General features: G+C 56.4%; 1 protein-coding gene across 10 annotated transcripts in view; it reads right to left on the bottom strand.

The window, feature by feature from the left end:
- EIF4G3 (eukaryotic translation initiation factor 4 gamma 3) overlaps window positions 1–13417 on the bottom strand; it is a 62148-nt gene that overhangs the window by 36090 nt on the left and 12641 nt on the right. For 6 of the 10 annotated variants that reach the window (XM_066637361.1, XM_066637363.1, XM_066637366.1 and 3 more), the window contains exons 2-5: window positions 9343–9418; window positions 6370–6489; window positions 4374–4478; window positions 1270–1365 (exon numbers count right to left, since the gene is read on the bottom strand). In XM_066637361.1, coding sequence (XP_066493458.1) covers window positions 1270–1365; window positions 4374–4478; window positions 6370–6489; window positions 9343–9402 — 381 coding nt within the window. In that variant the 5' untranslated portion in view covers window positions 9403–9418. Of the gene's footprint in view, window positions 1–314; window positions 518–1269; window positions 1366–4373; window positions 4479–6369; window positions 6490–9342; window positions 9419–13417 lie in introns of those variants that run through there. The other 4 variants (XM_066637362.1, XM_066637368.1, XM_066637369.1 and 1 more) reach the window with 4 other exon arrangements.

Genomic DNA, 13417 nt, shown 5'->3' with positions numbered 1-13417 from the left:
TAATCCAATTAAATGCAAGCCCTCAAGCCAGGGTTGGGGGAAAAAATCATGGGGCACCCAATCATTCTGGTGATCTAAAGTGCTCCCACTTCCTTTTGCAATCGTGCCTCACCCTCCCCCAGCTGCTTGGTCACAGAACGCAACCAAGATAGTGATTTTCTGTAAATCGGTCAACGATGTGGTTATAAGAAAACAGAAAACACACAGCAAAAACCAAAAAATGCAAATGGAAACCAGAAGGGGCAACGGGACTGAGACAGTGCTGCAGGCTCAGCTGCCCGCAAGGAGGGAGTACAGTTTGTTATCTTGCTTACAATGCAGCATTTTATCCAGCCTCTTCCCGCCAGGGACCTGTAAGCCGGACTCTGTTCCAAAACCTTCCTCCGCTTCCAGGGCTCTGGGCAATGTCCTGGCACTGCTCTGCTGGGCTGTCGAGAAAACCGGTTTAGAGATGCGGCTCCCGAGCCAGGCCGGCCCCTCACTCCAGCCCAGGGGCTTCCTCCTGCTCTCGGCACGGAGGCAACCCAAGGGAGCTGGCTGGAGACCCTTTGCTAGCTAACCCCACCATCAGAGCATGTGGCTGGGTCTGATGGGATCTCTGGGCACAGACCTCAACGACTGTAGGAACCAAGGCCCCTGCCGCCACCCCCCCAGCCCAGAAGAGTATCCCCATGGTCAATACACAGTTGGGGGCAGGGGGACGCATGCGTCTACCGCCAGAATACATTCTTGGAAGGTACCACTTCATCACTCCCACTTAAGAGGCAACCACGGTCTGGATCCACATGACAGAGAAGTAGCCAGGTTCGGGCAGGGGACGGCCTCGCAAAGCGCGATGTGGCACGGCCTGCGGCAAGAGCGGAGGAGATGGAACGCTTGGAGCCAACCGTTCCACTGGTCCCTTCAGCATAGACCACCGTCGCCACCGCCCCCCAGCACTTGCAGAACCCAAGACACAACACCCAAGTGTTCATTCCGTCAAAGAGGGAGCCTGCCTCTCGCCTGCAGAATGGCATGTATGGCCGGAGGAGACCCCAGAGTTGGCTTGGCAGGCTTCCGGAGGACATGCATGCAGCGACGGGCCAGGGTTTCCCAGACTGCTCCGTGGCTCTGCACCAGCATTTTTCCAAAAGGTTCGGGAGACAGAGAGAGCCTGTGGGCAGCACCGGCTGCACCACCTAGCAGGAGAGGAGGTCATCCGCTCAGCCACCTTCTTCTCAGGGAAGCCAAGGCTCCACCAGGAGGCCTGGGCGAAGAAGGGCCCCTTACCGGAGAGCGTGGCTGCGGCTGTGTGCTCATCGTCTGTGAGGCCTGCGGGTACACCAGCGTGGTCGGTGCAGCATTCTGTCCGGAGGGATAAGGGGCCTGCCACAGAGAGAGAGAGAGAGAATACAGGGTTAAGGTGCTCATGAGCAATGGTAGGACCTTAGCAAGCAATAACCCCCCTAGCCACAACTCCCAGGTCTTCTGGCAGTGAAGAAACACCACAGACCCAGAGATGAGGAAGGCTCCTCTTAAGTGGTGCAATCTGAGGGGCTGGGTGTGACCTCCTCCTTCTCCCTCAGACTGAAAAGGGAGCGGAATCCTCTCAGGCCTCCCTCTTCAAGGCACCAGGCACCCTTGACGTATCATTGCTGCTACAGAGTCTCTACATTCTCTACCATGCAGTGCTGCCAGCCACGCAGGTACAACCAGTTGCCCAGCGTAACCAGCCAGGGGTTTCTGGGGAGGGGGCTCTCCAGCAGACTATGACAGAGACCACATGCCCTGGAGCCCCGCCAAGCCCTGCTTCCCTGCTAGAACAAGGGGATTCTCCTCCACCTCCTCCTCCTCACATGCCAATAGCTGCTTCCTCTGCTGGCTAAGCACCACCCTCCCCCCAGCCCTTCTCCCCAACAGTTGGTCCAGCTCATGCAGAAAAGCAACAGGACACTGTTCCAAGTCCGTGTTAGAATCACCTGCCTGCAGTGGCCCACTTTACAAGACAGGCCGGAAAACCCAACAGAGAAGCCACCATGTGCCTCACACGGGCCACGCACCAAAGTCTCTGGAAAGAGCCACAGTGGCCACCCAGGACCCAAGGATGCTGCTGCCAGAAGCAGACCCAAGGAACGCCCCTCAGCCGTGCCTGTGCCTTTGGCGTGCAGGGCTAGACTTTCCTCTAGTCAAGCCCACTGAGCAGGAAAACAGTCTCGACTGCTGTTCTTGCACAGTAAAATGGACGCACAGAAGAACTGTAACCAGCTTATCTGTCAGAAGAGTAAGGACTCATTCGGGGGATTCTGCTCTGCATTTCAGGCCTTTGCCTGCCAGGTATTAATGACAAGCTTTTTGTCACGTCGCTCCAAAAATCAGGGAGAAGAGTGTGCATAGTGGGGGCGGGGGGGGGTAAGACCCACTTGCTCAGTTGCTCTTCCACAGGGACTGATGAGCAACTGAGCAAGTGGGTCTTGCCCCCCCCCACTACGCGCACTCCATAGGAACACCAGCAGTGGTCTTGCTCCCCACCCTCACCGCCTCCAGCCAAAGCAGAAAGCAACCACGAACTTGCACAGAACCAGGGGCTGGGCTGCCAGGCACCTTCCCCAACCTTCCTCTGCCACCCCCACCCCCTGCATACAAGTGGAGGAGCAGTGAAGGACCCCTGACATGCTGGAAGTGCCCAGGGCATCTTCCTGGCAGGACACCCTCAAGAGCCCCTCTGCTCTGCTGACTGCCAGAAAGACAGCATCTGTGTCCTCCTCAGCTCCAACTTAGCCTCACTGGCCTCCCCCAGGTTTGCTGCACAGCATGATATCCCCTTCCCCCCACCACCCTGGGTCAATTGTGCTGGGAATAAATACGCAAGGACACACTTGTCCATGTTACATGACCCTAGAAAACGCCGAGTTACACACTGCTCTTTTGTTTTCTACTCGGAACAACAGAACTGACACTTCTGCCTTGGCAGCATGAACGGGCACTGCAGCACAGGTCAAGGAGGCACACCCAGGGGCATTATACAGTTCACACTCTGCAGCTGACAGCAGGGAAAGTCAAGCCACCAACCCAGCACAACAGACCCAGCGCAGGGCACAAAGCCCTGGTCATAACTCGGCAAAAGGCGGTCCTGAAAGCCCTGTGCAGGAAGGATGTGGGACCAGAAGCAGTGCTGAAGGTGGATGCACCAGCAGTGCCCTCGACTTCCCCTTTCTGCCAACAGAACTCCCCCCCCCCCCGGCTCAGGCCTTCCTGCAGGACAACTGTGCACCCCCCCCCCCACCGGCACAACAACTGCCACCCTGGTTCATGGAAACACACTAAAGACTTCCTTCAAGGCTGCTCAGGCAGCCCAAGGCTCCACTAGACTTGCAGCCCAAGATCAGCACCTTGCTCCCATGGCCCCAGCCTCCAAGGAGGGAGGGAGAAGCACCCTCCTGCCACTCTGGACACACAGCCAACCGCTGCCAAAGCAGGACCCCACCTGCCCGCAGCTTACCTTCCAAAGGTGGTCCAGGTGATTCCACAGCAGGCACCTACCTCAGAAGAGCCAAGGGCCCTGCTGCGGTCAATGGGGAGACCCCGCCAAGGCCCATGGCACCAGAGGCCATGCCACTGCACAAAACCACCACCACTGAGCCTCCCTGAGTGCCTCTACGCTGCGGAGACCAGCAGTGCAAAGCCCGAGGCACCACTCTGGGTGGGCTGCAGTTGGCCTTGGCTGCTGAAGATGAAGAACTGCAAGCAGCCAGAATTCTCCCCCACCCAGGTGGACTGGGAAAGGGCCTCATCCTGGCTTGCTGCACAGGTTTGCTCCAGGCTAGAACGCGCCAGCTACAGAACCTGCTGGAGCAAACCACTCACTCTAAATAAAAATGTCCAACTCGAGAAGACAACCGCTCCCAACACACAGCTAGGGATTCCCTTGGCAACTCACAGCCCTGCCAAAATCAAATATGCACAGGGGGTGCCCTTTCCTGGCACACCCTTCCCCCCCTCGGAGAACTGCCCTAGAGAAGTAACAGGAAGGGGGAAATAAAGCCCTGCTATCCAGATCAGCAAGCAGAGGTCAGGGCAGGAAGCCAGGGTCCAACCAGGCCCTTCAAATGCCCAAGGCCACAACTCTCACTTCCCAGGCTGACTCCTGCATGAGACGTAACAGGACTGCCCAGAGGACACAGAGAGGGGCCTGCAGGCCAACCTTCACACACCTCCAGTTCTCAAGGTATTTTCATGTTCTATCCATGAAAGCAGTGCTATGTTATGACCCTCCCATAGGACCTCCACCCTTCAGAGAAAAGAGACAGAGATAAAGACAGAGACATGGGGGGGGGGGGAAAGCGCCAGGCTTTTCTGGCAGGGCATCACTTAAGCTTTTTCCTCTTGTGACTCACCATCCCACATCCCAGAATCCTTTGCACCAGTTCCCTTGGATCTTCAAAAAGACTGCTGGCTCTTGGGTGGGGTGGAAAGCTTCTGTCCCTCCTCCCTCCTGGCTGCTGGAGCGAGAGTGAAAGAGAGTGGCAGAGTAAGAAAGAAAGAGCGATAGGGGTGGGGGAAGATGGTTGGGGGAGAGACAGGGGCTAGCACGTGCCTATGCAAAAGCTCTACTCACTCCTTCCCTCCCACCAACCCCTTAGCCCTCTTTATAAGATTGAGCGATAGCCTCCCTCCTCCCCCAACCCCGCAGACACAACCATATTCCAGAGACATTGCCTAGCCCTTGTCCTTTGGGTTCAGCATCCCAAGTGAAAGGGAGAAGTGGGATCTCCCTCCTGCTTCTTCCAAGATGCTCTTGGGCACGCCCAAGTACAGCAGAACTCTGCTTGCCCTATGACTGCAGTAGGGAAGGTCTGCTGCCTTGAAGCCCAGAGCCTCAACACAACCACCACCCCACAGGAGTCAAGCAGTGCGCTCTTTTGACAGCCCCACTACAGTCACAGGGATGGAAGAGCCCCCTGTGCAAGTCCATCAGCACCACCAGCTCTTCTCAGAAACTGTCGCTCCAGGAAGCCCTGAAGAAGTGGGGCAGTGTGGGGAGCTGTCCCTTGTCAGAGATACGTGACTGGGAAGCTTTCCTATGACCAACACGCTTTGCTTGGAACTCTGCCCTGCCTGGGCAGGATTGCTGGTGTCACTTGACAAGCAAGAGCAAGGGCCTTGCCTATGGGGGAGATGCCCTGCAGTCTGGAAGAAAGGAAGACGGAGCCTGCGGCAGCAACAGAGGTGGTTGCCCTCCGGGACTGCCTGGCCAACAGCAGCTGCACTAGACCACTCCCAGCTGAGTGGGGGAGGGGGCTTCCCGACCCCTGAAGGGAGAAGCTGAGCACCTGGGCCATTCTGAAAGAGCCCTGCACCCAGGAGCAGCCCAAAGCCTCTTGCCAAGGCCTGGGGAACTAGCAACAGCTGACTTGACACCCTGGACCACCTGCAAGTTCAGGTGGGACGAGTCCAATGATGAGGAGTGCCAAGTGCTCAAGATGGGGAAGGGCTCCTCTCTCTGCAGGTAATTGGGGGCTTCCTCTCGCCACTCCTCCTGGAGCCCCAGGGACAGCTGGAAGGACAGGGGGGTTCAGGGATGCAGTGGGTTGGGGGCCTTACCATGCACAGGAAGACACAACGCCTTTGAGAAGCAAGTGATCTGGCCATGAGCAGCAAAAAGAGGGATTGCAGCAGGCCACTGCCACTGAACCCATAAGAACTCCCACAGAAGAGTTACCCCTGTCCCAAGCTGGGGGGGGGGGCAGGCTCTGTGGGACTCTCCCTTCCCTGCAGGTCAAGAGCAACACTACTTTCCCCCCACAAGGAACCAGGTCTAATGTCACACTCGAGAGCCTGGAGATCAAGAGTACCCAGACCTCAAGCCAGAACCCCTGCCTCCCCAGTTGCCCACTTTGTCAAGGCCCTCCACACTCTGCCTGGAGGTTGCCTCTCCTCTTAAGGCTCCACGAGACTCCCTGCGTGCAGAGCACCACCCCACCAGGTCCCAACTTGCGATCCGTTCGGCCCTCCTCACTTGGAAACATCAGGCACAGACATTCTGCCATTGGTGGACCCCCACTGCTCAATGCAAAGCACCTTGTTCACTTAGATGACTATTCCTCTCCCTCCTGTAACAGGGCACTTTGCTGACTGCAGCTGCCAGGAATCCTGGCAGAACATGACTTGACTCCCAGTGAGAGTGATGCCCCCCCAGCAGCAGAGGGAGCAGCAGCAGAGCCCTGACCCATCAGGAACAGCAGCACAGAGGATGGCAGCCAGTGCTCCAGAGTAAGCCTGACACTGCACTGCTCCTCCCGCCGCCCCCCCACCCTTTAGAAAGGCCTCTCAGTCCCAACCAGAGAACCCAGGGCAAGAACGGAGAAATGGGTGGAAGGCACCCCACCTTACCTGAGTGAGTCCGGGGGAAGATGCGTGTCCTGGTGGCGTTGCGGCAAGGGCTGGGTGCCCCTTGCTTATGTCATGTGCAGAATACGGGGAAGGAGCAGGAGGGCCTGGCTGCCTGGCAACCTGTGAGGAGACAAACAGTCGGGGTGAGGGAGGGGAGAGGTCAGAAAGGCTGCTTCTGGGAGAAGGGGAGGCGCTGCACTGCTCCTGAAGGAGGACTGGCTCTTCTGCCAGTCACTGGTTAGGAGCATCCTAGTAGGTGTGTGCTCTGGCCCAAGCAACTTATGGAGCTCATGGGTCATGGGCATGCTCCTGGGGGGGGGGGAGCTGCACCAGGACATGCTGCTGCACAGTCCTTAGCTGGGGTGATCCTCAAGGGCCTCAGCCTTCGGCACGCACTCACACCTCACGTACCCACTTCAGATCCCTGGGAGCTGTCCACTACCCACTCCTCTCCTGTCATGAGAGGGCGCCACATGACTTACAAAAACGGCACACGCTGTAAAACCCTGTTGTAAGAGTTGACCCAGCGCTGTCAAAAGACCAACAGGCTAACTTTAAAGCTAAATCCACTTGGTGGGCCCAAAAGGAACTTTAAAGGCAGGCAGAAAAGAGCCCTGGTCCCCAGACACCTCCATGGTGGAAGGCAGCCAGCCTGGCCACCTTCTCTGGAGGAGAGGGCTCCATCGCAGGGTGCACCACGGAAGCAGCTCTCCTCAAAAGCAGCACTCTGAGGGTGGGGTGATGGAGCACTCAAGGCTATTCCAAAGTTGAGGTTTAAAGAGAAGATCAATTTAAAACAGGACTCATTAAACTTCATCCCAAGGGCTTGATTCAGAGGTCAGAAAAAGCGGCGCTTACCGTTCCACCATGTCGCCACTTATCTTGCAAGCTGATCTGTGCATAGGAATGCTCTGGGCAGTCACATCAGCCTGGATATCCTGCTGCACAGCCTGCTGAGTGTCCAGCACAGTGCTTTCCAGAGGCCACTTGGGGTTATTCTGCCACCCCACCTCTCCCTTTTGCAACAGATGGACCGCAAGAGTCTATGCCGCTAGGTGGCTCAAGGCATGCACACCCGCAGCAGGCTGAGACCGGCAGACCCAGCACATCCAGCACTCGATAAACAGCAAGTCCTTTTTGCCGGGAGAGCAAAACATCCAGGACTCAGTGAATCCTGGGACAGGTGCTGGTGTGGTGATTGCAACCACCAAGAATGCATGCAGAGGACTGGAAGAACGCCTGCTCCTCAGGACACCCCTCCTTGCCTACTGCAACTGGTTCCTGACAGAAGAAGAGGCAGCAATGTTCCCCAATAGACAAGCCCTGTCTCCCACAGCACCCCATCCCACCCGCTACCACGCCTGCCTGCCTGTCAAAGGAGAGCACCCTAAGAGCAACTGCATCCTTTGGGCCCAATCCTAACCAATTTTCCTGCACTGATGTAACCACAGCGCAGCCCTGAGGTAAGGGAATAAACATTCCCTTATCTTGAGGCGGCCTCTGTGACTGCCTCTCCACTGCAAGATGCAGTGGATGACCCCTCGGCATTGCTGCCTCAGTGCTGGAAAATTGAATGGAATCTGGATCCTTCTATTTACCTTTATGTTTCAGCTATATTAAAGAACTCTAAAATTTAAACTTCAAGTTATAGCCTAGGCTTAAAGCTGCATTAATTAAAGCTACATATTAATCTACCAAGCACAATGAATGAAAGAGGAAACACACAACCATCCGGCAAAGACTTGCCACCAAGCAGGAAGCCCTCTTGGCATGGGAGCAACATCTTACCACTGTCACGGGGGCTTCCTCCTGAAACCCAGCAGAGGCCAGCAAATCACCTCCACGAACCATGAGATGTCCCCATCCCAAGCCCTTCCCCCTCCCAGGCCCCTGCAAAACGTTTGGCTCTCCCCTTTGGTATTCTTAGAATTCCAGTCTGGCTGGTGGGCTCTGACTTTCTACAGTTTGGCCAGAACCAGCCCTTGTTTCAGGGAAGTTCTCAATAGGGACAGAATGATCCTGAATGCATGTCTACTAGGAAGCAAGTGTCACTGTGCTTGGCAAGACTGTCCCATCCCCAAGAAGTGAGCCAAGTGAGGCTCTGCTTAACATCCTTCTCTGTGCACCGGGACCAGTAGTTCAAACCTTTCAAAAGTTATGCTCCACAGGGATGCTCAATCCACCTTTTTCTTGGTAATGTAAAATGCCTTGATTCAAACTAACCCAATGTGGCCTGGGGAGCAATATCCAAGGATGCAAGCTACAGCGGGGAGAAAGCTGATGCATGCATTTGAGAAAGAGGGAGCCACAGCTGCAGGGGCCACCACACAGCACAGACAAGTGGACTGACTTCCTGACCCAGATCTCCTGTCTAAACAGTGATTGGCTGCTGGAGCAGCTAATCCTCCCTAATCTCTTTTCTGGAGGGTTTGCTTCATTGGGGGAATATCTGAGTCAAGTATTTGTGGGTGTGAAATTCCCAAGAGCCCACCAGGGATCCACTATGAATGCAGAAAAGCAACACGCCCCTCCCAGACATGCAGAAAGGGACCCTGTGCTCTGCTGCTTGAGGAACAGGCCTCTCTCCCTGCAGCAGCAAAACATGGCACCCAACACGCATGGCAGCTGGCCCCTTTTGCTAGCAGGCCCTCAGAAGCAGGCCTCTTCCTCCTTAGAGTGCGGGAGACGCCCGAACAAGGCCATCTTCTTTAGCAAGAGCATCCCCTGCTGAGGAAACTGTGAAGGGAAAAGGGGTTTTAAACCGACGCATCCGATTCCCTCACACTGCTGTACCAGAAGGCCACTGCTCTCTTCCCTCTTGGGAGCAGCAACTCTCCCTGTCAGCCCACAAGGGTCTAGAAACGCCCACAGAAAGCCTGCCTGCTCAGTTGCAGAAGGCATCCTGTGCTCCTGGACGCCATTGAGCCAACACAGAGTCCAGCAGACTGGGCAGGAGTGCCGGCAGATACTTACAGCACTGTACACAGCCGAGACCGTTGGGGTGAAGATCCGATCCTCCAGGGGCTGCTGCATAGGTCCCCGGGGGATTCTACAGAGCAGCAAGTCAAGGAAAAACAGTATGCTGAAGGGAAGGATGTCACTGGCAGCTTGGAAACAGGCCCCCCGTTTCTGGTAAAAGCCTGTCCTCCACTCCCACACGCTACCAAAAGGCACTCACAGGTGACAAAGCCATTCCCCCTGCTAGGAGGTGCAACGGCCCAGCCAGCTCCTGAGGAGGAGAAAGCAAGCCTTCACTACCTAACGGGTATTCCCACCCAGAAGAGTGATGACCGACCTGCACCTCCAAGGGAACACCACATGCCCCCCCCCCCATCTCCAAGGAAAGCAGCTAGCCAGCTCCAGCATCTCCTCTAGTGGTGGCCTGGCCAGTGCAGAAAGACAGTGTTACCTGCAGCACCTTCTGTGAGTGGCACTCTTACCCCCCTCCCCCACAGGAAGACCCTGGAACAAGAACGCAACAGGTGGACCCTCCGGCCACTTCCAGGAAAGCCCGCTCCACTGGCCCCCTCCAATGACCAGACTGCCAGTCCTCCACACAGGCACTAGGCCAGTGGCAGCAACAGGTCAAGGCACTCCCACAAACAGGGTGCCTGAAATTCGGAGCCCTGGCCAGCACCTCCCTTCCTCCCTCTTTCTCCCCCATAATCTGAAGGGTTCAAGCTTCTGGGTGTAGCCACGTGTTCCTCAACAAGGAGGTGCACCATTTTTCCAGAAGCAGGGCCCAGGATCTTGACAGGACATTAATCTCAAAGTGGGGGGGGGGTGCACAATGGTCTCCCCCAAATGTTGCCAGCCACCCAAGAGCACTCCTTCAAACAGCTGTGTGTGGCCTTCTGGAACAGTCCAGAGTGATTCACAGTGGCATACCTCTATTCAACACACCAGGTCACCGCCAGATAAGTTGCCCGGAGAGGGCCTGAGGCAGGAGGAAAACTCCCTGGACCGGGTGGCTCCTTCTCCAGTATGGCACAAAAGCTGGAGACGCAGTGTGGGAGAGGAGACCGCACAGCAGCAGAGTCCAATTCCTTTGCACAGCACCAAATGCCGGTTTGCCCACCGTGCACTCTGCACAGTTAAGCAGCCTCTGGGCATGTCCAGACTCACTCACTACTGAACCACAAGCAGGAAAACAGCAGACACATTCTCACACTGCAACTGGTAGCCTCTGCACTCCAACAGCCGAGTAAGGAAAACACAGGGACAAAAACTGAGCAGTCCAGGCACCTCCAGGAACCAGAGCCCCAGAGAAGGCGGCCCCACAAAAAGGCCACTCCTTCTTGGGGCACAGGCTTCCACCCACCAGAGCCCACTCAACCAGTTGAAAGAAGCTGGCAGACAAATACACATGCACAGACTAGCACAGTGGAGTGGAAACTCTTCCTCTGGAATCAGTCAGCTGCCCAGCCACAAGGAAATGCCCCAAAGGATCCAAGGATGAGAACTGCTGGCATAAGTAGTAGCTGTCTGTCTTCCTTGGTGCCACAACCATCAAATATGAGGCCACTGCAAAACCTTGCAGCATCTCCCCCTACCCCAGCAGGTACCGAGAACGATCCCCAGCCCAGAAGCAGGGCACCAGCAACATCATCACACAGCTCCATCATGACCCCCCTCTTACCTGGCAGGGGACCAGCACCTTCCCTTGGGCATCTCTGCATGTCCACCTGAGCCGAGTCTGCCCCATGGCTTTTGGGGGCAAGCCAAAGTCTGCCCCGCTTGATCACCCCAGCAGCATGCACCAGCCAGCCTTCCAGGAGAGTCCACTGAGTCCACTGCAGCATCCCTTAGCCCTGGCCACTGCCCCTTCAGAGGACAGCCAGCCAGTACCTTCCTCCCTGGTTCTGATCAGACTTGGGAGGCCCCGTGGTCCACATATGCAGGCAGCAAGCACAGGATGCACAGGGCACAGCTGACACTAAAACCACATTGCCAAGGAGGGAAAAGCGCAGCAGGGAACACCTCCCAGCCAACGTAGCGGAAAGCACCACCCCTGAGCCTGCCCCCCCTCCCGGAACAGGACCAGCAAGTTAACCCTGCAAGTTCTGGGCCTGCAGTCTACACCCAAGGACACCAGAGCGACTACTCGTGAAGCACCAGCAAACTCACCAAGCACCTGTTGTTTCCAAGACAACTTGGGTGGCAAATGCTGACCAACCCAGCACTTGAAGGAAATGGAGAGGAAGAACTCCAAGCTCAACACACAGTCACCACCAGCAACGCAAGGCTCATTTTCCCGTGTAATCTCTCAACTCTACCCCTTGTCAACGCACGACTATCTGCTCTCCGAGAGTCAAAGAGACATCTGAGCTGACAAACAGCAACCCATCTGAAAAATAAGGAGCCCACCACGTGATGTGTCACATCCCAAAAGCAGGACAGTGACGGCACAAAACATGTGCCCCTGGATTGGGAAACATGGAAACGTGATACTCCACGCGGGCTGTTTGTCAACAAGTCTGGAAACTGGCAGCGCCAACGAGTGACTTCCTCCAGCAAGCCCAGGCTGCTGCTGCTCCAGCTCTGCAGGAACAACTCGCCAGACAGCCCAGTGCCCTCCACTCTCCAGGACCTTGGAGCAATCTCTGAGCCCAGTCAAAGCTTATTTGTCCATAAGACAAGCCAGCCTGAGCCAAGTGGGCAGGGAAAGAGACCTTTCCCTTGATGGACGGGACCTCCAGGTCTCCCACAAGGATTTGTCCCAAACAGCAGGCGACAAGTGGTCTCAAGTGGCCTCCGCCAGTCTGAACCAACACACTTCCACACAGAGATATGGGGTGGGCACATTCCCAGCTGAGGTTCCAGGCATATTACTGGAGGGAAACTGGGAAGAGAATGAATGAGTCAGGCGGAGGCTCACAGCCAACCAGAGAAAGCTGGAGGAAGGCAGGGTGGAGCCACAGGCAGGCCTGAAAAGGCTTTCCCAGGGCAGCCCATGTGTGAAGACAAGTGTACAGACAGACACACGAGGTGCAGAAGGAGCCTGGCCGGAACCTGCTTCCAGACAGTGCGGGAAGGCCCAGGACATGGGCTGGCTACGCCATCCTCTTGGTTCTGCAATCACAGACACTGCACAGGAGGCAGCTCTCTGACTCTGCAGCCCCCTGTGGAAGACACGCCTTTCCCAGGAATGCCTGGCTCGGAAGCAAGGCTGAAGAGGCAAGTGTGGCCAAGGTGCAAATGAACTCAGCTTGCAGGAGGCCAACTAAGCAGTGCTGGGACTCAGAGGTCTGGTCCTGTTGCTACCCAAAGCTGGCAGCCCTCACTGCAGGAATGTCTCGCTGCCTGGGTGGTCTGCTCAGAATCCAGCAGCCTCAAGAAGCCCCTTGCTGACAAGGAGTGTGCCCATCTCCTGGCTCCCAAGGGTCTGATGCTCAACCTGGAAGATCCTTCCAGCACATGGCCACTGGCACCCAGGCCTCGAGCCCCACTGGCTGCAGCGGGGTGCTAGACCAGGGTCCCCGCATTTCACCTCGGGCAGTAACTGGGCTATTCCAAGGTGAGGGGGAGGCCACTGCCGCACACTTCACTCAACGAGCCCAGCACACTGCATGAGCAATGACACACTCCTCTTCAAAAAATCAGCTCGGCATGCAAAACGGCAGTGGTCCTGTGGGTTTTTGGGATTTCTGGAAGCAGGAGTGCGGGGAACAGCCAAGGAACCTTCTCCAAGTTGCTTGGCCCAGCACCCTGCTTGGTCCACCTGTGCCCTGGCAAGACCCTCAGTGATGCATATGGAGGTCACAGCCCAGGGGCACAGCTGCCCCTGCTTGGCAAGCAGAAGGCCTGATCCCCAGCAGCACTGCCAGGCAGGGCAGGACTGGGCCCTTCTCAGCCTGAAGCCTGGGAGAAACGCTGCTGCTGGCAGCGTCTGACCAATGGTCCTGCTCAGGATGAGGCCGCTTCTGACAGTCCAGTCCCTCTTGCAGCCAACCTGCCTGAGCCGATTTTAAAAGAGCCCTGCTGAACCATGACCCAAATCTTGCTAGCGATGCTCCTGCTTATGGCCATAACAGCCATTAAGATGCAT

This window comes from Tiliqua scincoides, chromosome 9 (assembly GCF_035046505.1).
Source record: "Tiliqua scincoides isolate rTilSci1 chromosome 9, rTilSci1.hap2, whole genome shotgun sequence".
Taxonomy (NCBI): domain Eukaryota; kingdom Metazoa; phylum Chordata; class Lepidosauria; order Squamata; family Scincidae; genus Tiliqua; species Tiliqua scincoides.
This window is presented reverse-complemented; position numbering and strand designations above follow the sequence as displayed.